This window comes from Vigna unguiculata, chromosome 9, assembly GCF_037176805.1.
Source record: "Vigna unguiculata cultivar grain cowpea cultivar isolate G323 ecotype 2 chromosome 9, ASM3717680v1, whole genome shotgun sequence".
Lineage (NCBI taxonomy): Eukaryota > Viridiplantae > Streptophyta > Magnoliopsida > Fabales > Fabaceae > Vigna > Vigna unguiculata.
In genome coordinates, this window is record NC_140800.1 from 32,036,853 (window position 1) to 32,061,821 (window position 24,969).

Sequence of the window (24,969 nt, forward strand, 5' to 3'; positions counted from 1 at the left end):
AAAGTAATATATATATATATATATATATATATATATATATTTTTTTTTTTTTTTGAAAACTTGAATCCGGTCAGCCAATTATTATGCCAGAAAAATTGATGAACTAATAAGACGTTCCATATACTTAACCCGAAAAAAAGAAGGTTGGTTTTGAATCTGATGAAAACTATTGCAAAATTAACGAGGGAAACTAAGTGTTCTAGTTCACTAATTTTTCATTTAAAAAATATTTTTCAGTCAATAAAAGACCCAGAGTCAAGAAAGAAAGGTCTACTATACGGAAGTTCATTTACAAATTATTCAACTACTTATTATTTGGCTTCCTTTTTAGCATACTTAATGTATAATCTGACCATTTTAAATTCATTTAAAATTTTACCAGACATTTATCGCATTTCATCACTCAATGTAATGCAACTTTTAGGATATTTATTTTTAACTGCCAATAGTTCAACTAAGATCAAAGTAATGAACTAATCGATTCTATTACCAGTCCAATTTTGAGAATGTCAATGATTTTAACAATACAACTCTTTCTGCAAATATCAGCAAACGTGCCACATAAAATGCCTGAGAAGGGGAAAATTTAATGAAAAAACGAACGAAGACAACAGAGAAGATAAAAGATAAAAGGGAGCATCACCTTTATGATAAAAAAAAGGGCTTGCCATTTATTTCGTGCCTAACACAATACCAAAAGCAAAAATTATGTGGACACTTGAGGCGCTCATTCAAATAGCTTCTTTAAAATTGGCAGTAGAGTAAACCAACAAAACATGTCTAACTTATGTTTCCACAAAAATATAAACAAGATGGTCCATCCATGTATGAATAGTCCCAATTAAAATTTATGACAAATGCTTCTTTCTGCAACATGGTAGAAAATGAAAACTCTCACAAACACCTACTCTCTGCTAAGCGAAAAAACGTGTATACATTGTCGGGAAGGTGCAAGTAAATACAATTTTTCCCATATACAAATTAATGTAAAAAAAAATGAAAGGAGAGACTAGAATGAATCATATAACTTCAAAAAAAAAAATCTCAGAATTTTGATCTCTATAAATTGAGCCTAATTGGAATGGGGGGGAGGCAACACTGATATTTATTGTTTTAACTTACTTTAGGAAAACAATTACGTTTTTCGTTCTAAAATTGAAAAACAAAAGGGTGATTATTTTTTGAAGATAAACTAACCCAAACACATAATAAATAAAAAATAAATAATTAAATAGAAAAAAAAAATTAATACCTTTAGATCCCACTCAAGCCAGTCTATGACCACTCCAATAAAAAGGCTGGTGACATGTTGGTCAGTCATTTTGAGCCAAAAGGCATTGCTGATTTTTATTAACAGAAATTGGAGGGATAATCTGGGATCAGAACCTGAGAAACCCCGTTGCCTATGTCCAGCCCCTGAAACTGTCCGATAGATTCATTCGACAACATTTCGGACATATCATAGGGAATGTCTAGATCAAACAGAGGCTCATTGGAAGTAGACACATTAGATGAGAGTGAATGCATCTGCGGCATTTGCGTGGCCTGAAATGCACTCTGCCCATGTTGTGGCTGATGTGAGAAAAACGGTCCTTGAGAATATGTAAGCTGATGCATTCCCAAGCCATAGTTATCAGCGGGCATTGCTATCTCTCCAGTTGCAATCCTCAGCCTATCAAGTTCTTTCTTCAGTGCTTCATTTAGAGCTGTGCATTTTACAATTTTTGGAAGCAGGAATGTGAGTTATAAATAACAGTATTAGCTGAAAATTTAACATAACACAAACACTATCAGTGGGATATCAAAGATAACCAAGATATATGTAACACATTTCAAATATAAACGTGTACAGTGACTACCGAGTAGCAAGTGGAAACAGGATAGCTTTTGTATGGATGAAACGTACCATCACACAACTTAGCTTGTTGTTCCATGGCTTGTAACCTAAGCTTCAACTCCGTATTTTCAGAACTCAGACCAGTTGTATCTCTCTGAAAAAGATGTTTTAGAAAGAACTAGTCTCAGGTGGCATAACATGAAAGCCACCATAACATTAAATTGAGTTTAATGAATTTGAAATAAAGTGCAGTAAAGGAAACAAAAGCAAATTAATAAGCGAAGACAAAATCACCTAACATTGGGGTAAGTTACTATTCATGCCTGACATTGACAAAGCAGCCTACTCAAAATTTAAAAAAGCAAATAAAGCAAATCCAACAGGAAATGAATCCTATCATAGCACCTGATCATCATGTCACAGAGACAATGATTCAGAACAGACATCTAAAAGCCCCGTCTTTCAATTTGAAAAAAAAAAGGTATTTTACATATATAAGAAATATTAGCAACACTCCTTTTACCCATGCAAGATTTCTCCCAAAAAGTAGTGTAAAAAAAGCATAAAGAATGTATTACTAGCATTCCTTAAATATAGACATACACAGAACAATGCTTGGTGATCATTAAAACTGGACACAATGGCTTACATATGTGCGAAGGGATCAATATCATTAGCAGTGTTTACACTAGACATAGTGCCGTTCATCCAAATCATTCATTTTACATCTATAAACAATCTCAACTATATTTAATCAAATCTAAATTGTCGAAATGCAAACTGCACCACATGCAGTTTGTTTGGAGCGAAAGCGATTGAATTACTGCACGAAGCGATCAAACTGTGTATGACTAGCTAAGTACTGTGTAGATGCTAATGTGATTTATGTGTCATGTGTGCAACTAAATGTTGGATACTGGAATAATAAATAACACGAGAAGAATGCTAAATGCACACTTTTCAAAGATTGATCCCGCATGAATTTCACTCGGGTGCATGGGAGAAAGCGTCACTAGCATTTCTTATGACAGAGTTATCAGTAATCATATGCATCGATTCTCCCTCCCCGACTTTAAAGAAAGGGAGTCTAATATTTAAAGCATTACTTGTTGGTTGACTATGTTATATACGAGTGACTGTGTATAAAAACACTTCTCATGCAAATACGTAAGAGTTACTTCTACGCATAATCACTTTCATAACTTAAAATACAATAAATTCTGGCTGCAAAACACAAGGACAACTGAAAAGAACATGCATTACTAGAAACAACTAAGGGGGCATTTTGAAGAACTTATGGAAAGTTTATCTGAGCTTATGAAAATAGTTAAGAGTATCATAGTTTCCTTTTAACTTATTTCGGTAAGCTTGATGGTTTAGCTTATCAAAATTAGATTATATCTTTGGTCAAATGTACCTTTTAGCTGAATCTAGGTATTCCCAACTGGAACAAAGGACTAAATTTTTGATACAATGAGATTCATTTAAGGTTTTTTTGACATCTCTCAATAAATATTTTCCATACATACTTAAAAGTTTATTTGATATGCCTGATAAGTGAATTGATTTTTCAATATGTTTCGAAAAAGAAAATTCAGGTAATGTCACATCACGTTAATGAAAAAGATGACGTGACCATAGAGTATATTCGAACACAAAATGTTATACTTAACCATAGCAAATATGAATTGAACTGTAAGTGTTTTAACTATGCTGTATCCCCAAACAAACACACAACCTAAATTGGACATAATCCAGATGACAAGATCTATCCAACGTGGTTACTTATGAATGAAGCAATGCAGATTTAAAATTTAAGAGGAAGAGGAACCTGGAAAAGACTTAATTGAGCAGAGAGAGTGGTTGCTTCCGTTTGAAGGGATTGAAATTTCCTTTCAAGCTCCGACACGTAACAAGCTTTCCTCTCTTTGGAGCGCGCCGCGGATTGACGGTTAGCGAGAATCCTGCATCACATGCCCCATTCCCTTAAGTCACAACGCAAGAAAGTGACAATTGAAACCAGGAATTGAAATCGAAACGACATCACAATGTGAAGGAGAGAAAGGAACCTCTTGGCACGTTTGGGATCAACGGTCCAGAGTTCGGCGAGCTTATCGGGGGACAAGGCCTTCTTGGCCTCAATGCCTTCGAGCTGCGAGGAGGAAGAGGTGTCCGCGGAATTACTCCTCCGGTGACCCGAGCGGGCGGTCTCATGCGGCGGAGATTCGGGTTTGGGTCCGGATTGGTTGGGCGGGGTGGGATCTTGGAAATGCGGAGGAGAGAGATCGACCTCGAGGTCAAAGTCGTCGTTGATCCGGAAAAGCATCTCCGATTGGGTTCGACGGTGGTGAGCGAACGACATCGTTTCGGGGGAGGGGTGATAGTGACCGGGTTGTCGGTATGTTCGGATCCGATGGGTATGAACCGGTCACTGGTCCGTTTCCCTCCCCTTTTGGCTCTCACTAGCGCGGTCTCTGCCTACGGAGGGGATTCCGAACGTCGTCGTTTAGGCTTCTTTTTCTTCTTAATCGTAATGAATCAGAAAATGTCCCATCATGCTCTTCTTTTCATTTGTTTATTTCTGCTATTTTTTCTTGTCCCGCTGTTAACGTTTCTCCCTCATACCTCCCACTAACTATGCTCGCGATAAATAAATAAATAAATAAATTAATTAATTAATTAAATAAGTTTTTCTCTATAATTATTTCACATTTTTATTTTTAATCTCTCCTTAATTTTTCTATCAATATTAAATAGTGGTGCCTCTGAGTGGGTAAATTATGTTGTTAGGTTGATGAATGGGTTGACATTTGAGAAAGGGGAAATGATTAAGCAACAGATGATTCCTTGAAGATGTTGAATAAAGTATTAAATTTCATTTGTGATCGTACAAAGTTGGATATTTAAATAATACATGTGTTCCTAGAGTCTTAAAATACAACTCTCGAAACACCGTGTAGTTTTCTAAGGTTAAATCATGTAGATAAACGATTAGTTACCAGGTAGTAATCATGTAGATATCCATTACTAATTAACTGGTATATGATTATTGCTCATTGCAGAAAAGTCGCATCTATTTTAAGGAAATAGTAGAGTGTAATTAACGTTAATTTCAATTTATGTAGGAACATTAATTAAATCTAATTAATATATTTTACTACAATATATTTTAGAAATAACATTTTAAAGGGAAAATTAAATGTAAAGCTGACATGGCTATATCTAAAAATTATTATTCATTAAATACGTATTATTTATTAAATACGTATTATTTGATTGTTTTTATTCTTAAATTAATTATTTTAAGTAAGTTTTTGTATGGTCATCGAGGTCCAACCTGACTTAATTTAAATTCTAGGAACCTTGGCTTCCCATTTTTTTTAATAAAAAAAATTATATATAAATAAAAAACATTTCTTTTATGTATTTGAAAATTAATATAATATTTTCTTATATTGAAATATTTTAACCACTAAATTTTACTATTTAGAATTGTTAGTTAAATGTAAGATTTATAATAATTTCAAAACTTCATATTTACTATCAAAGCTCAAACAAACACAAATAAATTTGTTTCTCAGCCCTTTGCTTATGACTTGCTTATAATAATTTCAAAACTCCAGATAGACCCAAACAAACAGCTCAATCATTTAAGTGATTCAATTTCTTATCTTTTTACATAGGACCAAATAGATAAATATTATAAATTATTTTTAATTTTATTTTTTAGAAAGAGGTATATTAATAAAGAATAAAGAAATATATTATTTGTTAAAAGTGATAAAACTAAATTTACATATTTGAAGATGAAAATAAAATAGATTCAATTCTTTGTATATTTGTAAGCATGATAATAATAATCTAATGATTTCAGTAGGAGAATCATTTCTTTAAATTTGACCAAGTGAGAAATTTAATATTAATTATTTGTATCATAATAAAAAAATATTAATTATTTGTATCATAATAAAAAAACATAATCAAATATGGAAAGAAATATCCAATAAATTGAAGAGTTAAAATTTAAAAAATAAATATCCAAATAGATTTAAATATTAAATTATGTAATTTTATTACTTTAATATAATGATTAAATATATAATTTTGAATATAATATTTGGATCCCTCCAAAATTTTTAGTTAAAATCTGTTATTGTCCAACATTGACCTTAAAGTTTATGGATTCAAAAATTGGACTCAAGTTTGTCTGAGTAATAGTTGATATTTAATTAAAATATTTTATATAAAAAAGATATTTTGATCGATCTTTGTAACTACTTTTCCTATAAATTAAAAATTAACTCAGAGGTTAAAGAAAACTATTTTCTGATTTCGGTGCTTTTCTTGACCTCGGTGTTTTAATACTTATTTTTTATTTCGATAAAATCATTCAATTTTTTGTTGTAACATTTATATTGAACTATAATATAATATATATTTGAGAGTATAAATATATTTACTGTGTAACGCAATAAATATAACTATCGGAGGAGAGTTTGAAATTAATTAATTTAATTTATGCGCGAACATTAATTAAATATTATTTATTAAAATAGATTTTAGATATAACACTTTAAAAGGTAATTAAGTGGAAAGCTAATAATTTAACAAAATTAACAGGTGCGTTTGTCGTACCTTCCTGAACATGTAGATTCATCACCGTATAAAGTTGACATGGTTATATCTCGAAATTATTAATTTTATTAAATATGAATTATTTGATTGTTTTTACTTATAAATTAAACATTTTAATTAGGTTTTATATTGAACTAGTAACACACGTCATTTTGAGGGAAGTTGAATTAATTCTGTATTGCTTTATGGGACAATTGTACTTAGAATATAGAAATTCATTTTATTAGATCTAGATGGAACAGAGAAAACCCTTACTCGTAGGAGTGCACTTAGAAATTGTGGTGGTACAGGAAGCAAAAGCCTTGCATGCTCTGAAAACCTTGATCCATCATCATGCACTAAACCGTTCCTGAGATTCTATTACAAAAATATCTTGTGAAATGGTGAATTAGTGTAGCAACACAATAAATATGCAGACCAAAGTTTGGCGTGACACAATTGTGTGAGAGAATGTATTGGTGGCATTGATGGAAGTTGTGTATGAGAGATAAAGTGAATGGATTGTTGAAATTTGAAGCACATCACCTCTTCATTTGGTGCTTATTTGTTAATCGCTGTATATAATTTTGCAGCTATGTGTTGCCTTCTTTCGCAATCGCCTAATCCATATCATTTTGCTGTATCGAACTTTGGCCTTTATCCCATAGTGCCCCACAAAAGTATGCTCCAACAAATATCAAACACTTTCTTAAATGAATGGCGTAGTGTGTTGTGCTTTCTATTTAAACCCAAACACAATTTCATTAACTCTCACATCATTATATCTTACTCCCACATCTCTCTCCAACCAACCTTCATATATGTATATTGGTTTTTAGAAAACGTAAAGTAACCTCCATTCACGTTGTATCACATCATTATATCTTACTCGCATTCTTTCAACTTCACTAATAGTTAATATGACTTTTCTTTCTATTAATTATTAAATATGTTTATTAAAAAGATTAGTATTAATATATAATTAATTTTGAAAAAATCATTAAAGAATTTATATTTATAAAATAAAAGACAAAGGGTTAAAAACTCCTTTTATGTTTAGTTATATATTAACATTAACTTTTTACCCAACAATATATTTTCATTGTTCAAATTAAACAACAATGAGTATTATTTATAAACTTTATTAGGTGTAACGGTAAGAAACAAAATATTAACTACATGTATATAATTTTAGATTTGGTTAAATATGTTTTTGTCTCTTAACTTTGAGTAAAAATTAGAATGAGTCTCTATTTAAAATTTTAGTCTTCCATCTTTAGAAATGTGTGAATTAACCTTTTTAACCAAAATTTGTTAAGTTCATTTGACATTTCAAATGCATTTCTCAGCTAATATTGAAGTGAAAATGTGTCAAATAATGTAAACAACTCAAATGTTATCATGAAATGCGTTTGAAAAGTCAAATAACTTAACAAAATTTGGTTAAAAAGATTAAATCCATGCATTTCTAAAGTTGAGGGACTAAATTGGGCAAAAGTTTCACTAATTCCAATTTTCACTTAGAGTTAAGAAAGTTAAGGAACCAAAAACATATTTAACTATTTTAAATTTAATGATTTAGTTCACACAAAATAAATTATTTGTTTATTTTCCATTTGTATTAAATCTTGTCATTAATTTATACTTTTTTATTCGTATATTTTATCCAAAAGTTATGTTATGACTTAGACTACTTAATATAGTCTAAAAGTAAGATATTGTCCTGTACTTTTAACAATACTAAAAATATAGTCTAGTGATTCCTCCATGCATGAGGTCGATCATCAAGCAAAGCTCCATGAAAGTTGTTCAATGTTCATTAGGAGATCTTCTTCACAAAAGCTGTGAATTTGCTCTACGATTTGCTTCGTGATCATAGAAGAGGTTCACCCATGAAATTTTTGTTCTTCTTTCGAGATTTCCTCTCCACTGAAACACTCTTCTTTTCCAAACAGTGCAGTTCGTTGCGCATGTCATGGTTGGACTTTAGCCACAAGTTGTTTCCTTTTCAGTAGAGATATATGCTTCATGCAAAAAGTTCAGCTTCATCCATGGAATGTTGGGGTTTCTCACCCTATCCCCCACTTATAAATAATTGCTTTTGCACTCCTCAAAAACATATATTCACTCATTCTCATCTCTTATCTTTATTTGGTCCTGGGTTATTTTTATCTCAAAGAGTTTTTTTTTTGCTAGTTTTGAGTTCTTGGGAGACTTCTGAGAAGATCTTATTGTATCATAGGAAACTTCTGCAATACACTGCAAATAAATCCTTCAAGGCAATGATCATTCACGCCTCAAGAAACCCATCTTATTTGTGTTCTCATTAATTTATACAAAAATCTTAAGAACTTAATGACTGAGGACATGAACATCGACAACAAATCTACACAAAGAAGTCAAATCGCAACATAAACTATATTTACAAAATTGTTCTAAAAAATTAAAGTTTTCACTGACCAAACTTTTTATGCTAGAAGTTTTCAGTTTTACTCTTACCACTTCCAAACTCAACTCCAGTACACCCGCAAGACAAATTGAAGACTAGACCCATGTGAATTAAATGTATTGTCACACCTTGCTTGGCACATTATCTAACGATTTATTCGATGTGTATTGCTCTTATAAGGAAGCCAAAGACATTTGGGATTCTCTGATTCTCGAATACATTACTGAAGATTTCATTAAACAAAGGTTTGTCATAAAAAACTACTACCATTGAGAGATGATCGAACACAAAGACAACAAGATCCAAATCAACGAGTACCGCAAGCTGCTTAAAGATATTAAAGTAGGGAACATAGTCTTACCTGATGAATTTGTTTCATAACCTCTAATAGAAAAAACTTTCATAATCTTGGACTGACTACAAACAACAACTGAAGCATATGCATAGAAAAATGTCATTGCCAAACCTTTTCACTCATATCATGATCAAAGTACCAACAGAAAGGAATACACTATTGCAAGGGCTAAAGCATTGTCTACTAAGGTAAACATGGTAGAAGATAAACTAACTCTTTAAATGTTTGAGGAAAAACCTGATCACAAAAAGAAAAATAAATTTAAATATTATCATCCCAATGGATCTAACACCACTTTCAAGAAAAAGAAAACTTATTTTGTTTGAGGAAAGTCAGGCCACCATGCACCTTAGTCTAAACATGGAGTAAGAAAAGATAATCCTCATAAAGCAAATATAGTTAGAGGAGACTATGCAATTGTTGCGGTCCTTTGACAAATAAACATTGTGACTCTAGGGCCACTAGGCACATCTGTAAAAAAAATGTTTTCATCCGACACTACTGCGGGGGATGGAGAAGAACACGTGTATCTTGATGATTCTAGGACAACTCTTGGCACGGAAAAAGAAAAAGTTCTTTTAAAGCTCACATATGGGAAAACTCTAGCCATAAACAATGTGCTACATGTGCTATCTATTATATTTAATTTATATTTGTAGCATTGTTGGAAAAAAGTTGGGGTTAAGGTATCCTTTGAATCTGATATGATTGTTATGAAAAAAAAAGTGTTTGTGGGGAAGAGATTCCTGGGCATTGATTTTGTTGTATTTTGATTGTGCATACAATTGGAATGTTGTGTGGCGTACTTTGAGTGAGAGATACTTTGGTATGATCACATGAAGTTAGTCCCTTTTCAAACATGAGAGTAAGATCGTACTTTTAAATATTTGAGTGTTCTGAGCTTTTGTGTAAAGAGCTGTAAGGGAAACAATTATTGCCATTAAATTAATTTTTGCTTTATTCTTTTTAATATAATCACATATCTGGTTGGAAAGGATAAAGGCACTTATTGATATGTTTAACCTACTTAGCTAAATAACCAATCTTGATATATATTAATTGTTTGTTGTTACCCTTTTTGAGCCTAATTGTTTCGTTTGTTTACTCATAGCCTTTAAAGAAAAGATATTTTATCTCGTATCTTAGTAAAAAAGAATAGGTATGTGTTAAGTAGAACAAAGGTATGAGATGAGATCAGTTTGGAATAGGGTATAAACACCCCATCAGGGTATGAGATTGAATAAGTTTGGGGTAGACTTTTTTTAAAAACCCTATCCCAGGAAAAGGAAAAAGAGAAAAGACAACAAGTACCATGCACTGAAAAAGGGTTGTGTAAAGCATATCCAATTTTGAAAGGTTGATTTCAAAGGAGAATACTCATAATATAATGAATTATTCACATGTTATTCTCTTAAGGCTTAGTGGTGTCTTTGAATTCCTGAAAAACCCATTGTTCTTTCTAAACCAAGCCTCATTACAACATAGGTAGACATTTTGATCTTATCAATTATGTGAAGTGTATAAATTAGATGATGGGCAAATGTGAGTGATTATTACTATACACATGTGTGCTGAGTGAAACACTAAATTTCTGTGAGTTATTTCAATTGTTTGGTTATTATTTCTTATATTGATTAAGGATTGAAGTGGATAAATAAAAATCACACTATTCTGTCTTGAACTTTGGGGTTACAATTATAATTCTTTATTGTGGCATAATTAGGATTGAGAAGTCATTTTCACTTGAAAATATTTTGATCAGTTGGTCTGGGTTTTCTAATCCATAATTCTAAGCTTTCATGAGGACATGAAAATTCTTATGTTTGGGGTATTTTGATAATTGGTATTATCATGTTTTTATTTTTTATTATTATTTTATTATTATTTTTAGATATTTCAAGTATTATTTAATAAATTTGGAAAAGATAAATATTTGGTTTATATTTTGCAGATAAATGAAAATCTCATATATTTAAAAAGGTTATCAATAGAATCAGTGAATATTACTAAATATTAACATAATATATCAAAAAAATCAATTATTTAGCGAGTTGGTTACTTCAATTACAAATCATAAGATTTGAAGAATATATCAAGGATATGAAATCTCTAAAGATTAAAAGATATATATATATATATATATATATATATATATATATATATATATATATATATATATATATATATCAAGGATTATCTATTACAATTTATTCAAGTACAAAATCAAGTCCAAATTTTAGACCTTGCCCAATTATGAAAGTCTATAAATAAAAGGTCTCACATAGTTAAAAATCATTTTCGGTAGAGCCGCATTCTGAAGACTAGAGGCATTCATTTTAATCATTATTCTAGGATTCAAAATGTTTATGAGTAGCTAACTCCCTCATTCACGGGGGTTAGACGTAATTAGGGGTCGCAAAACGGGTCAGTTCGACCCGTGTTGGCCTGCACCGCCTTTGGCTTGCCAGAAAGGTTGGGGCGGGCTAGCCTGCCACTGGAAAACGGGGGGCTAGAAACTGCAACCCACCCTGCCATAGGACGGGCTAGCCTGTCACTTTTTTTTATAATTTTTATTATAAAATTTGTTTTTATATATATATATATATATATATATATATATAGAGCATATTTAATCATATAAATATTTTCTAAGCTTTTAATTGATCGATTAATATCTTTAATTGGATAAATTAAAATAATTATTATATTTACATGTTAAATTACTCTATTATAATTAATAATTAGAACTTAATTTGTAAGTGTCAATGATTTAAATTATAATAGTATTGTACTGCATATTTATATTTATACAAAAATGTAATATAGAAAATTTAATTTTTTTTAATTTTTTTTTAAATTTTAAAAATAAAAATAAAAATTAAAAAATCGATGCGTGTTACAAAATGTGAGTACGAGAGAAGAGAATATATATATATATATATATATATATATATATATATATATATATATATATATATATATATATATTGTTTGGTATTTTTGTTTTGAATCGAATTATAAAACTTAATCCCATCGAAGCCTTTACCATATAGTTTCTTAAATCAAATTAATTGTTTTCATTTGTGAATTTTACTACCTTCTTAGTTTTAAATTTATTTTATTTTCATTCATCAAAATATTTCCTTGTTTGAAATTTCTTAGCCTTCGTTAGTAAATAAACATAATTTTCTCAAAACCACATTAGTCTCTTGAGAAACGGTACTTGAAGTTTTCACTTTATTACTTATGCGATTTGGTACACTTGTCAATCTCGTAACAAAGATCATCCAGGCAATCAGTTGTTGCAAGATCATCAAAGTTTGTTACTTTTGAGATGGATGAAAGTGAAGCTAAGTGGTTGAAAAGCTTCTTAGAAAACATTCTACTAAGAATGAAACCAACCTCATCTGTATCAATGCATTATGTTTGCCAATCAACAATAACTACAACTAAAAACCAAAAATACAATGGAAAGAATGTACATATACAATTAAGACATAAGATAAAGTAGTTGGTAAAGAGTGGAACAATTTTCATGGATTATGTTAAGTCAGAACGAAATCTAACAAGACGAAACCCCTAAGGAGAGACATGATCTTAAAAACATTGAGGAGAATGATACTCAAACCACTTGCAAACAAACAAGTGATAAAAACCTGACCATTATGATTGGAGGTCCTATGCACAATGTTAATATGAATAAAAATAAGTCACTTATTAGTTTTGCTAGTACTAAAATTAATTTTAAATCAATTTTGTTTCTTTCTTTGGTCTGTGTGTGTGTGTGTGAAAGTGCTAGGTGCTGCATTGTTAAGAAGGTAAACTTCGTAGTTAGAGTATATGGTATAAGAATTTTAGATTTTAACAAAGTTTAATGATTTTCACATCCTTTATGGGTGGTGTATGATCTACAACATACGCTTGATGAAATCACTTGTATGAATGTTGAGTGGGGCCACTTGCATGAGATCTTGGAAAGATCTCTAAAGCACTCATGAATATCAAGCTCACACTTGGTCTAAAAAGTGCAACACACGATAATAACAAGATTTATGGTGGTGTATTGTGATTGATAAACCGCTAACACAAACTAAGTATTTTTTGTTCATATAGCTTGTTATACAAACTACATTGTGTGTTAAGTCTCTCAATCTATAATTGGTTCATATAACTTGTTATACCAACTTTGATGCATTACAATTTATATAAGACCAAAGATTTTCTTCTTTCACTCTTTCTATCTCTTACCTTTTGTAATATGTGAGCAATGTTGTAAAACAGAGCATTATAAAAGGTTTTTCCCCTTTCACTAAAAAGAAATTTGCCATGCTTTTTACTTCAGTGCAATTTTCTCTACACTATATTTGTGATAGCAGCCATGACCTCTCGATTCCTCCACACATGGTATCGATCTTTAAGCAGAGTTCCATGAAAGTTGCTCCATGATTACTAGTGAAGTTCACTTATGGAAATTGTCCTCCTCTTTTGAGATTCCCTCTCCACCTAAACACTTTTCTTCTCCAAACAATGAAGTGCCTTGTGTCATCGATAGACTTCAACCACAAGTTGTTTCCTTATGCACCACATAGAACGTTGAGCTTCATTTATGGAATGTTGGAATTTTTGGTCCTATTCACCACCTATAAATACAGACTCATACACTCCTCCAAAACGCATATTCATTCAATTTTACCTCTTATCTTCACGTCTCTAGTCATGAATTATTTTCTCTTTAAAGTTTTCTTACTAGTTTTGAATTCCTTAAAAAAACTAACAAAAATTCACATTTTATCTTAAGAGCTTGCACAATTCATCGTAGATAAATTTTTAAGAACAATGATCATTCATGTCTCATAAGAAAACTCATTATTTACATTCTTGTCAATTTATACAAAAATTATATATTAGCTAATGATATTGCTTTCATAACTATATTTTTACATTCGTTTTAATGGAACATTATATAGGAAAGACAAAAAAATCAAATACTTCTTTAAGATCAAATTAGTTAATCTAATAAAAATATTCGTAACTAATTCTTTAAGATCAAATTAGTTAATCAAATAAAAATATTCGTAACTAATCGTGTTTATTGTATTTTGTATTAAACATTTACCATTAGATCAAATTAATAAACACTTAATAAACACTTGATCTATCCATTAGTATCTAAGTCCAAATCATGTCTTTGATTTATAATATAATAATAGCTGAGTAGGAGATTATTGAAGAAAAAATTATTATAAGGTAATAATTATCGGTATTTTTTTAAGAAAGTTATATTTATTATTTTTCCTATAAAAATAATCTCTCTATAGATTTACGGTTAGTCGAATACTTGAATTTTTTGTCTTATAAAAAATATTAAAAATAGACAATTCAGAGTATGGTTTATGTACTAATTATAATAAAAAAAAGTTGTTAATAATTTATTAAAGAAGTAGGTATTGAAAGAACTGAGTCACTCATTATAAATCTATGATACACAGATACGATACGTATATTGGATATGACACGCATATGATACGTTGATATGCTAATTTTGAAAATAATAAGACACGACACGACACATGATATATGCATATTGAAAAATATACAATATCTTTTAAAAACATACAAAATATATGATTATTCTTGTGTGAATCCAAATTAAAATCAAATGTGTTAAATATTTTCAACATAAAAATTTATAAATTATTGCATCATAAAAACATTATTGGTTTATATATCATATACTTCATTGATAAATATTGGTAAAGTATCCTGAAATATCAGATACGGATACATGTGAAACACGGATACGTGACACAAATTGAAGTATCATTACATAATAACTATAAATTCATTGCTTCTCTACCTTCAAATTATTAATGATTAAACATACATTTTAAATAATGAAAAGTTAATTCTGAAACAGTTTACTTTAAATATATTTAATAATTTTGATAAAAATATATTTTTAACTTGTCACGTATCATAAAACATATTAATAAGCTTTATGTATGATCAAGGTGAAAAGTATGAAATATTTATTGTAAAATCCGTTTTTTTATTTTATTTATTTTAAGACATATGGGCTCATTTAAATGAAAAAGCGCAAGGTGCGCTCACTTTCTTTTTCTTTTCTTCAAAAACCTTTTCAATTTTTCCACTCTACCCTTCCTCTCAGTTTTCTATCAAATCACAAAAAGCTCACATCTCTTCTCTTCTTAAAACAGAAGCTGAGTTAGGGCCATTAGGGAGTTCATTACATAGTTAAGTGAACATCTTTCTTTTTGTGTAAGTCGAAAACTCCAAATCCTCGTCTCTTATCTTTTGTTTCTAGTTTGGAGTCTTGTGTAAAAGTCTCATTTTGTCTTCCTGTGCTTTTACGTTTCAGTTCTTTGGGTTGTTCTGGGTGTGGTGCTCATCTCCACTTAGGGCTTCCATCTTCGCAAGTTCGTTTTCAATTGTGAGGTAAGGGAAGCTACAGTTTTCTTTTAGATTTCGAAATAAATTGTTTATCTTGATATTTGATTGCATCTTGATGTGTTGGATTGATGAATGAAATTGGAGTTGTTGTGTTCTTTTTTTTTTGGGATTTTTTGTTTTTGCATGCTGAAATTAATGAAAACTCGCTATTTTAGTTTAAGCAAGATTAGTCTAGTTTAAGCAAGAATTTCTAGTTTAAGCGAGATTAGTCTAGCCCAAGAGAGAAAATCTAACTTAAGCGATAATAGCATAATTCAACTTTGCTCTCTGTTCGAATTTTAGCTTAAGCGAGAATTTCTATCTTAAGCGAGATCAGTCTCGCCCAAGTGAGATAAATCTAGCTTAAGCGATAATTGCTCAAGTTAATTCCTTATTTTAACTTGTGATTGACTGAGTTAATGTTAAAAGTATGATGTATGAAGCTATGCATGAATGATGTGACATTTTTTTAGACCTGTACTTGATGTGTTTAGCTTGGGATGCTAATTATTTTGAGATAACATGTGGAATCTTGATGATAAAAGATTTTCAAGAAAAATTCTAGGTGATGGTGTGGTTAGTGTATGCCTTGATATAAGAGATGTCTAGATAAGGAAGGTATTATGAACTCTAATAATGACTCACTCACGTAGAGTAGAGTGATTATGTGGTGAGAGTGACATGTGATCCTAGTCTTGGGAGGTGTTTGATCCTGAGGCATATTGGGATTAACCTTGTGACTGATTGGGTGATAACCTCTTGTGACTAGACTCTACAAAGTTTAGAAATCAATACAGGTGCATACTTTCTTAGAATTCTATATCAAGTGCATAATCCGGATAATCAAATCTAGAGTAAGTTGGGTGTTTAATTGAATATAATTTTGTGAGTTAATGTTTCTTTTGTCCATGTATGTACTTATTGGGTGATGTACCTATGCATTTATATTTATGTATGAATGTTTGAATACATTAACTTACCCTTCTATCTTTGTGTTATGTCTTGATTGACTTTCCTTTTTGCGATGATCATCATTATTGATAGGAGCAGATAAGTAAGCACCGACTGATCATGATTAGGTGGAAGGTGATGCTGCTGATAGTTAGATGTTCGATCTGTTCGAATCTTTGAGTACTCCTTTTAGGAAGACTTTCTTTATGTAGTGTTTAATGCTCTCTATATGAGCATTCTTTTGAAAAACTATGAAATATATTTTGAATGACAGTAATGTTATTATACTATACTCTCTTTCGATGCTCGTTTATAATGCTTGGTGTGCTATTTATTTAATAACATTTTCTTCTATTAATGGGATGTCGCATTTCTTAAAAAGAAATAAATGGTGGTGTTTTTTTATTAATTATAATCATTAATGCTCTTACATTTTATCTTCATCAATTTGTTTTATTTATAAATAATTTTTCTCATGTTTTGCTCGATTTTTTTCTGCCTTATACTAAATCGAAAACAATATATGATTAATTTAACACATTTTATATCTAAAATTATCTTTAGTTTATTGCTGCCATACATGGTTGATACACAACTACTATACTTAAAGCAGCATAATTAGCAGTAATAATAAATCTGAATCAAAGAATAGAGGAGCGTTGGATGAGAAAACACGTGAAAGTAACGAAACAGATTAGTTAAACTTTAAAATAAGGATGAGTGGGTGAAGGATTTGGTGCTGAGAATAGGTGCAGCTTTAAATAAGCTAATTTTGATTAGAATGGATCAATTCAGGTACCATTATTAAAATTCCCAACTGCTTTTTACTCTCTATTTTATTCCTCATTCTAAAATTAATTGAAATTTAGTTTCAGTAACATTACTTATGCAAAAATATTTATTCAAAATTAAATAAACTGTCATATCTAGCTGCAATAATATTAATAATAATAATAATAAATAATAATAATACAAGGCGACAACAAAGAAGCTGTCTAGCTTTTCACTTGGTAACATAATATCTATGTCCCAATTGCTTCTGCAGCTCTGAAACACTAACAACAAAACACTTCCAGACAAAACAGCGCCTCATAATATCCACACCTTCTTTTGTGTCACAAAATTTTAGTCTTTTTTTTTTGTGCTCTCAAATAGTGTGAAGAAAAACTCCAACCATTGCAGTTGGAAAACATCACAATTCACAAGCCCGGTAAGACCAATTAAAATCTTCCGCACCCTTCATGGTCATGCTTTGCATGATGATGCCTTTGGTCTATGGAAATTTGAATAGACATGGCCATAGTGATTTGAGAGTCAGAGATTGATTTTCTGTGCTTCCATAATAACAAAGTGCTTCTGGTTTTCAGTCTTCATCCTACAAAGTCTTAGATACTATTCAGTATTCAGTAACCAAAGAGATGCTTCTCTGAGAGCCTTTATCTAGTGGGATTCCTCACAGATATTGCCATAACTCAAAAAGGTTAAGCTCCTTCTCTATTATTTATTGTTCATAACATAATAGAAAAAATAATTCACAACTTTTTCTTGCTTGCTTCACCAGTAGTACACTTCTCTGACAACCATCCAAATTCTCTGTCCTCAACACTCAAGTAAGTAACCATCCAGTGCAAGGAGAAAGCTTTTCACACGTCCGAGATGTTTCACCTCTATTTTATTCAAAATTTTCAAGCTCATTTCTCCAAGCTTTTCAAGCGGCAGAGATAGATTCTTCAGCTGAAATCAAAAGGGTACAAGAATTCTGAGTTTAGCACTTGAATTGTTTGTGTTTATGACGAGGTCGACACAGATAATGGCTCTTCATCACCGCTTCTTGCTTGACTCCAATTCAAGCACGCCTGCACCAAGTAACGTGAATAGGACAAGAGAGGCTTTCACAGGTGATGCAAATTTTGACACCAATATGGTGATTATCTTGGCTGCGTTGCTTTGTGCGCTTATATGTGCTTTGGGACTCAACTCAATTGTGCGATGTGCTCTAAGATGTAGCCGCAGGTTTGCTTTCGAGACCCCAGAGGAGACTGCGGCACGTTTGGTGGCAAAAGGCTTAAAGAAGAGTGCATTGCATCAGATCCCTATAGTTGTTTATGGTTCAGGTAGTGTCGGTATTGCAGCCACAGATTGTCCTATTTGCCTTGGGGAGTTTCTGGATGGGGAGAAAGTAAGAGTGTTGCCGAAATGTAACCATGGATTCCATGTAAGGTGCATAGATACATGGCTCCTCTCACACTCCTCTTGTCCTAATTGCAGGCAATCTTTGCTTGACCAACCCACCATTTCTGGAGCTGTTGCTGCAGGAAACAATAACTATGCAGGGAATGCTTCAGGAGGACCGGGACATGTGTCTTTAGCCGTGGTTGTGGAAGAGATTGGTTAATTGCAAACTTAGTCCTCCACCAAGGAACGGGTGAATAAATGGAGACTAGTTCGTTTAATTTGGAACTTGTTTTTCATGTTTACTGTGCATCTGTGTAATACTATGAAAAATTGAAGATATTGGGGTAGATATTATGTGGGAATAGTGCATGTTTGGATCATGGTTTTAGATCTCAGTCAGTGTTTGTGCATGTTTTTCTGGCATGAAAAATAGTGCTGAATCTCAAATGCTTGTTGTCTGCAAATAGATTGAAAAACAAAATATGCACAATGGCATTGTCTCCAGAAAGCAGAAGAGAAAAAAATATTGTTAATGAATGACTAGCTCAAACTTGGATCCATGCATGGCATTGTCTCCAAAAAATCGCAGAGAAATAGAAAAATCTTGTTCAGTTTTACTTGCTTCCGTTCCTAAAGTCTTTCCTTATGATCTGAATAGAGCTACAGTGGGTTTCAAAAAATTAAATAAAGTAGTTAATGCATATTTAGTTCATGATCAGCATTTGGATTGTAGAACTAACTAAATATATAACTGAATCTTAATGGCTTGTGACTTGGCAATCAATGTCAGAAGACCATCAATCACACATCCCATGAAAGAACACTTATTTTCTCTGCATGTCAAACCAAACATGGGTGCTCTTTTCCACTTCCATGTGACTGGCATATTCTTTTGTAAAGGGAAATTCACGCGGTCCAAAATATTTCAATCGAAATAACCTTAATTAGTAGAGAAGAACAACCTTAATAAGCACAAAGATTAACCATGTCCTGTATAAGCACCTCAAAAAGTAAGAGTTGGAAATCTGATTCCAAATCTAAATCGGAAACTTGTCAATAAGAAATAAGCATAAAAGAAGAAAGAACTTCTTTTAAATTACTATCTTTCCACGTCGGTGGCATGTGGCAGACTCTCTCCTGTCAATTATTATTCAAAGTTTTTGCATTGATAGATAGTTCTTACACCTTTTACAGTTACTATGCATCTGATATTTTGAAAAAGTTCGAAGTTTGTCTTCTGTCCATTTTAGTGTAGATCACAACACAAGGCATAAAGAGAAAACACCCCTTTTCGTTTTACTTTTCTTTTCTAGTGAAGCTTCCATACAGCAACATCCTTTGAAGTACAACATGCATTTGGTGAATCAGGATTCAAGAGCATGACAACCAAAATGCTGTCATGGTGATGCCATCAGAATTGATAATTTGAAACCTGTCTTTATTCTTTTATAGTACTCTTGTCAATCAACCAAAGCTTTATTTAAATTCTCTCATTTTTATCCACCGCTTATAGGCTGAAAGACTCGGGCATTTATCCCAATTCCCATGTGTAAATCTTTAGTATCCGATGACAAGTATCATGTCACTAGATCAGTGGGGCACATATTTTGCTCAAGTTCTCTGCTCTTCAACTTCAAGGTTGTAATTTGAAAATAAAAAGAGAATACTCATCTTGAGCATGGTTAGAGCAGAGGCTCCAATAGCAGTAACACTTAGCCTTGGAGAGAATGAAATAACAGGTTCACTATAACACTGTTTACTCTTTAAAACAGATTTTAGATGTGTAATTTTACACATTTTGTGTTTCTGTCTTCTGATACCATTTCATGATTATTCTATTGCTGAAGCAATTGACTTTATTACTGGGGTAGAAGGGAATGGTAGCTGAGATTTGATTAGAAATTGAACTTAAAAACTGAGCTGCAAGTAACTCAAGACCAGATTTGACCTGCTTCTACCAACCTAACTTATCTTTGAGATTATAGATTTATTATGTGCGCTCAGAAAATAGCTGAAGTAACTGTGCAAGGTTGGATCATTAGATGGTATTAGAGCTTCTCCTACCATTCACATGCCATCACCTTGAACTTTTCAGACATTAAGTTTATGAAAGTCTCTTGTTTATTTATGAGACAAACTAAATATCTGTTCAAGTAGTTGGAAAATTAAGTTTCTTTATATCAAATGAATGAGGTCAGAACTAGAAAACCTTTTATTGAACTTTAGAATTTATAGGTCCATCATAATGCCTACATGGCTACATGTGTTTGGTTAACCTATGGTCTACTCCAACATTAAAATCCTTATTGATTTTATCATAAAATATAAAACATAATGGGTAAACATTTTACCTACAGAAATATGTTGTGTGGAAAGAAAATGAGAAGAAAAGAGAATCATTGACTAAGTTAGTCATTACATAATGAAGAGTAGTTTTGCCCATTAATTTAGCCTCTCTTTTTTCTTTCCCTGTTTGATTTGAAGGGCAATTTGAGTACAAGAGCGTATAAAACCAGATAATCATGATTGTTGTTCTGTTCACAGAAATGGAATAATCTCTCTTTCTTCATGCCCTCTAAATAAATATCCTTTGTGGGCTACTTGGACCCACATTTTGAAAATAAAAATTCATCCCAGCACTACCCATGGATTGCAACCAATCAATGAGAAATTAAATAAGATACTCTGTAGCTTGAAATTAAAATTTCTTTGGGCATTAATCAAAGATAGACCACTCACCATGTTTTCTCTTCCCCTCCTTGAGTTTATTTTCTCCTCTTACTTTGTGTTTGGATTCAAATCCTGAACGTGCCAGTCACTGTTTTTCTGTATCAAATCACGTTTAACAAAAAGTAGAAACAGATAAGATAAAGGGTCCATGAAGCCATGTTTGGATTTGGAGCTTTACATATTGAAAAATAGAAACTGATATATTTTATAGTCTGTGTATTGGTGTGAGATGGACCTTAGTATTCCGCACTACATAAAGACGACATACTTTTTCTTTGTTAAGAGAACATAAATGTTCTGTTTTTTTTGTACCATGTAGTGTTTACGTGGCTCATTATCCAGGTCTGGTGGGGACTAATTAAAAGATGGTTTTTATAGCCGCATAAAAAAACTTCCAATATAATTTAGTTGGTGTATCCCAACAAACTTAAGAAAACCGGTGTTTTTTTTTTGTCAACAATAAAACGAAAGCAGTCAAATTAAAACATAATTATATTGAGGTTTAAGTTTCAAATATTTTTAAACTAAACGTGTTTTATAACAGGGATTATTTTTCATGTATTGTTCATATGAATTTTTTTGTATCATCAACGAATTAGAATTTATTGTATTGTAGATTTAATTTTAAATAATTGTTATAAAAGTCAAATATTTTGATATGCCTTATTAAAGTACAGTATATGTATTTTATATGTATCTTAATTAAATTTTATTTATAGGTTGTGTTCTTTTGAGAGTAATTACTCTTTAAAGGCGATTGAAAGCATTGATCTAAGGTATTTATTTGCATTATTTTGTATTGATTTGAGAGCGATGCAACGTGTCGATTTGAGATATTGGTCACCTAACATTATCTCGCTAGGTACGAGGTACGTGAGATTTGAGAGTGGTGATGTTTATTTTACTAAAATATCCTCATCCATTTATTTGAATAAACCAATGAAACTCTCTCATTTGGATAAAGAGCTTAGTGAACTAGACCTGATGAATGGAATGGATTCCATTTTAAATGAAATCTATTTTGTTTTTTGTGCAAAAGTCGTGGAATCGGGTCTGTTTCACTTGTATTGTGTTCTGTTTTGACCCATGGTTTCTTTTACCCTAATACCTTTTCAAATCAAATATATTATAATAATTATTTTATTCAATTAATAAATATTATTAATAAATTTATTCATGATGAAAAAATATAAAAAATTAATTACAAATTATCTAAATATCATTTCATATTACTTTTAACACCAAGGATAATTAGGTAATATAACTTTTTCATCTATTAAATTTAATTTTTGATTAGTCACATCAATCAAACCGTTCACAAACTTTAAAAAAATTTACTCTCAAATCTACTTTACTATCATTCTCAAATCCTCTCAAAAGAACAACATAAACTTCACCCTCAAATCAACCCAAATCAATCATCTCTCTCCTCCTGAAATCATTCCTCACAAAAAGAACACACCCTTATGCTATGTTCATTTGAGATAATTTATTGTTTTAAAGGAAATGGTAAGATGGAATAAGTGGTGATAAACACATTCGCTTGGCTTGATTCAAGAGTGAGTGAAAGCGAGTATTTGTGGGATGTTACACTTTTACAATCTCACCTATTATGAACATATTTAAGACAATTATCTAACTAAAGACCATTTACTCCTTGTACTTGCTTTATTCACGTGCGTGTAAATAAATAGAGAGTTGGATCCGATCCATCACGTGTGGAACCAATCCACTTAACAAGGGATCCAATCCTTATAACGTTGGAATCAATCCAATAGAGAAGGGATCTAATCCCATGTATGGTTGGAATGGATCTGGACATGAAAGGAAGGGGATTCGATCCTATTATTTGCAGATCCAATCCCTAATGCACTGGATCCAATCTTCAAACTCTAGAATTGATCCGCTTCGTGACAAAACATGGTTGTTTTATCTTGTTTGCAAGTTTTTTTACCATTGCAGTGGTAAAAAAAATTATCAAAATAAATATAACTCATACAATTATCAATTTATATTACTTATTATATAAAGGGCAAAATAGTAATCTATATATTACTTCTATTAATTTTTTTTTTAATATATCAAATCAATCAAATTAGTCACAAACTTTATAAGCCTTACTTTCAAATTTACTCACAATCACCTCTAAATCCCTTAAAAAAACAAAATACAATTCACTCTCAAATCTACTTAAACCCATCTACTCCCTCTCTCAAATTCATCAACTCAAGTGAACACGCCTTTAATCTTTATAATTTAACAATAGTAACTCGTCAATTTTATGTAAATCTACCATGTAATTCCCCAAAATCATCATTTTTAATAATAATTAAATCAAAATTTGTGACCTTATAATCCGAAAATAAAAAGTACTTGCAACATACCTTAAAAAATGTGTTATTCTAAAGTTTCATTAAATATACAAGAAATAAAAACAGTTCAAAAAAGTTTGTTCTGGGAAATTTGTTTCCGAAAACTCATTCCAAAAAACCTGTTGCTAAAATTTGGAAAGTTTGTCATGAAAGATTCTTGGTAATATGAAAGTCACAATTTAAATATATGATAAAAGAATAGAATACTTATTTTAAAAATCAAGGAGGTGTAATTAGTAATTATGGTGATGCTGGAAGAAAAACCCTTAAAAGTGTAGGATTTGAATGGCCTCCCGCTTGAGTTGGGTGTAATGAGCAACTGTAACCCAATTCAGTTTAAGCTGCTACATCACAATTTAGGCTACACTTGAGTCATTTCATAGTTGGAAGGTATTGTCTTAAATTTGTTCTTTTATAAATTAATTTACACAATTTTTTTATATTAATTTATTTTAAATTTTATTATCAAAACTTATTTTAGTTTATAAGAGAATCCATTTTAAAAAATATATAAAATACTTACTGATAAATTTTTGGATAGAAAACTTTTAATAAATACTAGAACTATTACTCAATCAAGTTTTAGATTATTTGTTTACTTCAAAATAAATCTGGACTCTAGAACCCTTCTGTGTGAAACCATGGTTATAAAGTTACGTTAGCATTTGTAAATGAAAAATGGATTGATTAAAAAAAAAAAACCTACATTACATATGCTTGGCTATTAAATTGATTGGCAAGTACAGAAATCAAAATCTTTTTTACGTAGTTGAGTGTGTTAGAAAATTCTCTTAAAATATCAAAAAATTTATATACAGAGGTGAAAATTAAAATTTATTCATCTATAACCCACTAGTAAGATTTCTGTAACAGGTTCAATAACTTGTAAGGGTAGTGGTTGCAGATTTTGGTTTTTGGTAGTCTTAGAAAATACTGACCTTCAAAAGTAAAAACTCAAACTTGTAGTGTAGATGATGTTGATTTATTATGTGTTCTAACCAGATGAAATGAAGAATAATAAGCATACATAGAGCAC

General features: G+C 31.1%; 1 protein-coding gene and 1 pseudogene across 6 annotated transcripts; one reads left to right on the top strand and one right to left on the bottom strand.

Moving 5' to 3' along the window:
• Nucleotides 1-409: 409 nt before the first annotated feature.
• LOC114163032 (Basic-leucine zipper (bZIP) transcription factor family protein) lies at nucleotides 410-4,446 on the bottom strand. 4 transcript variants are annotated; one of them, XR_014984729.1, is made up of 6 exons: nucleotides 3,907-4,446; nucleotides 3,669-3,801; nucleotides 1,907-1,991; nucleotides 1,253-1,706; nucleotides 644-682; nucleotides 410-570 (listed from the first exon to the last, which is right to left on the bottom strand). XR_014984729.1 is itself a non-coding variant. In XM_028047076.2 (4 exons), the coding sequence occupies exons 1-4, from the start codon at nucleotides 4,197-4,199 to the stop codon at nucleotides 1,351-1,353; spliced, it is 867 nt and encodes a 288-aa protein (XP_027902877.1). In that variant the 5' UTR covers nucleotides 4,200-4,446; the 3' UTR covers nucleotides 805-1,350. The 4 variants fall into 4 exon arrangements, 1 of the variants encoding a protein (XP_027902877.1); XR_014984730.1 differs by lacking the exon at nucleotides 644-682; XR_014984728.1 differs by having other exon boundaries at nucleotides 410-682.
• A 13,244-nt stretch (nucleotides 4,447-17,690) lies between these two features.
• Nucleotides 17,691-19,448, top strand: LOC114196228 (RING-H2 finger protein ATL74 pseudogene; annotated as a pseudogene). Of its 2 annotated transcripts, XR_014984311.1 has the most exons (3): nucleotides 17,691-17,866; nucleotides 18,024-18,136; nucleotides 18,218-19,448. The product of XR_014984311.1 is annotated as an RING-H2 finger protein ATL74 pseudogene, transcript variant X2 (transcript). The 2 variants fall into 2 exon arrangements; XR_014984310.1 differs by having other exon boundaries at nucleotides 17,719-18,136.
• Nucleotides 19,449-24,969: the final 5,521 nt, after the last annotated feature.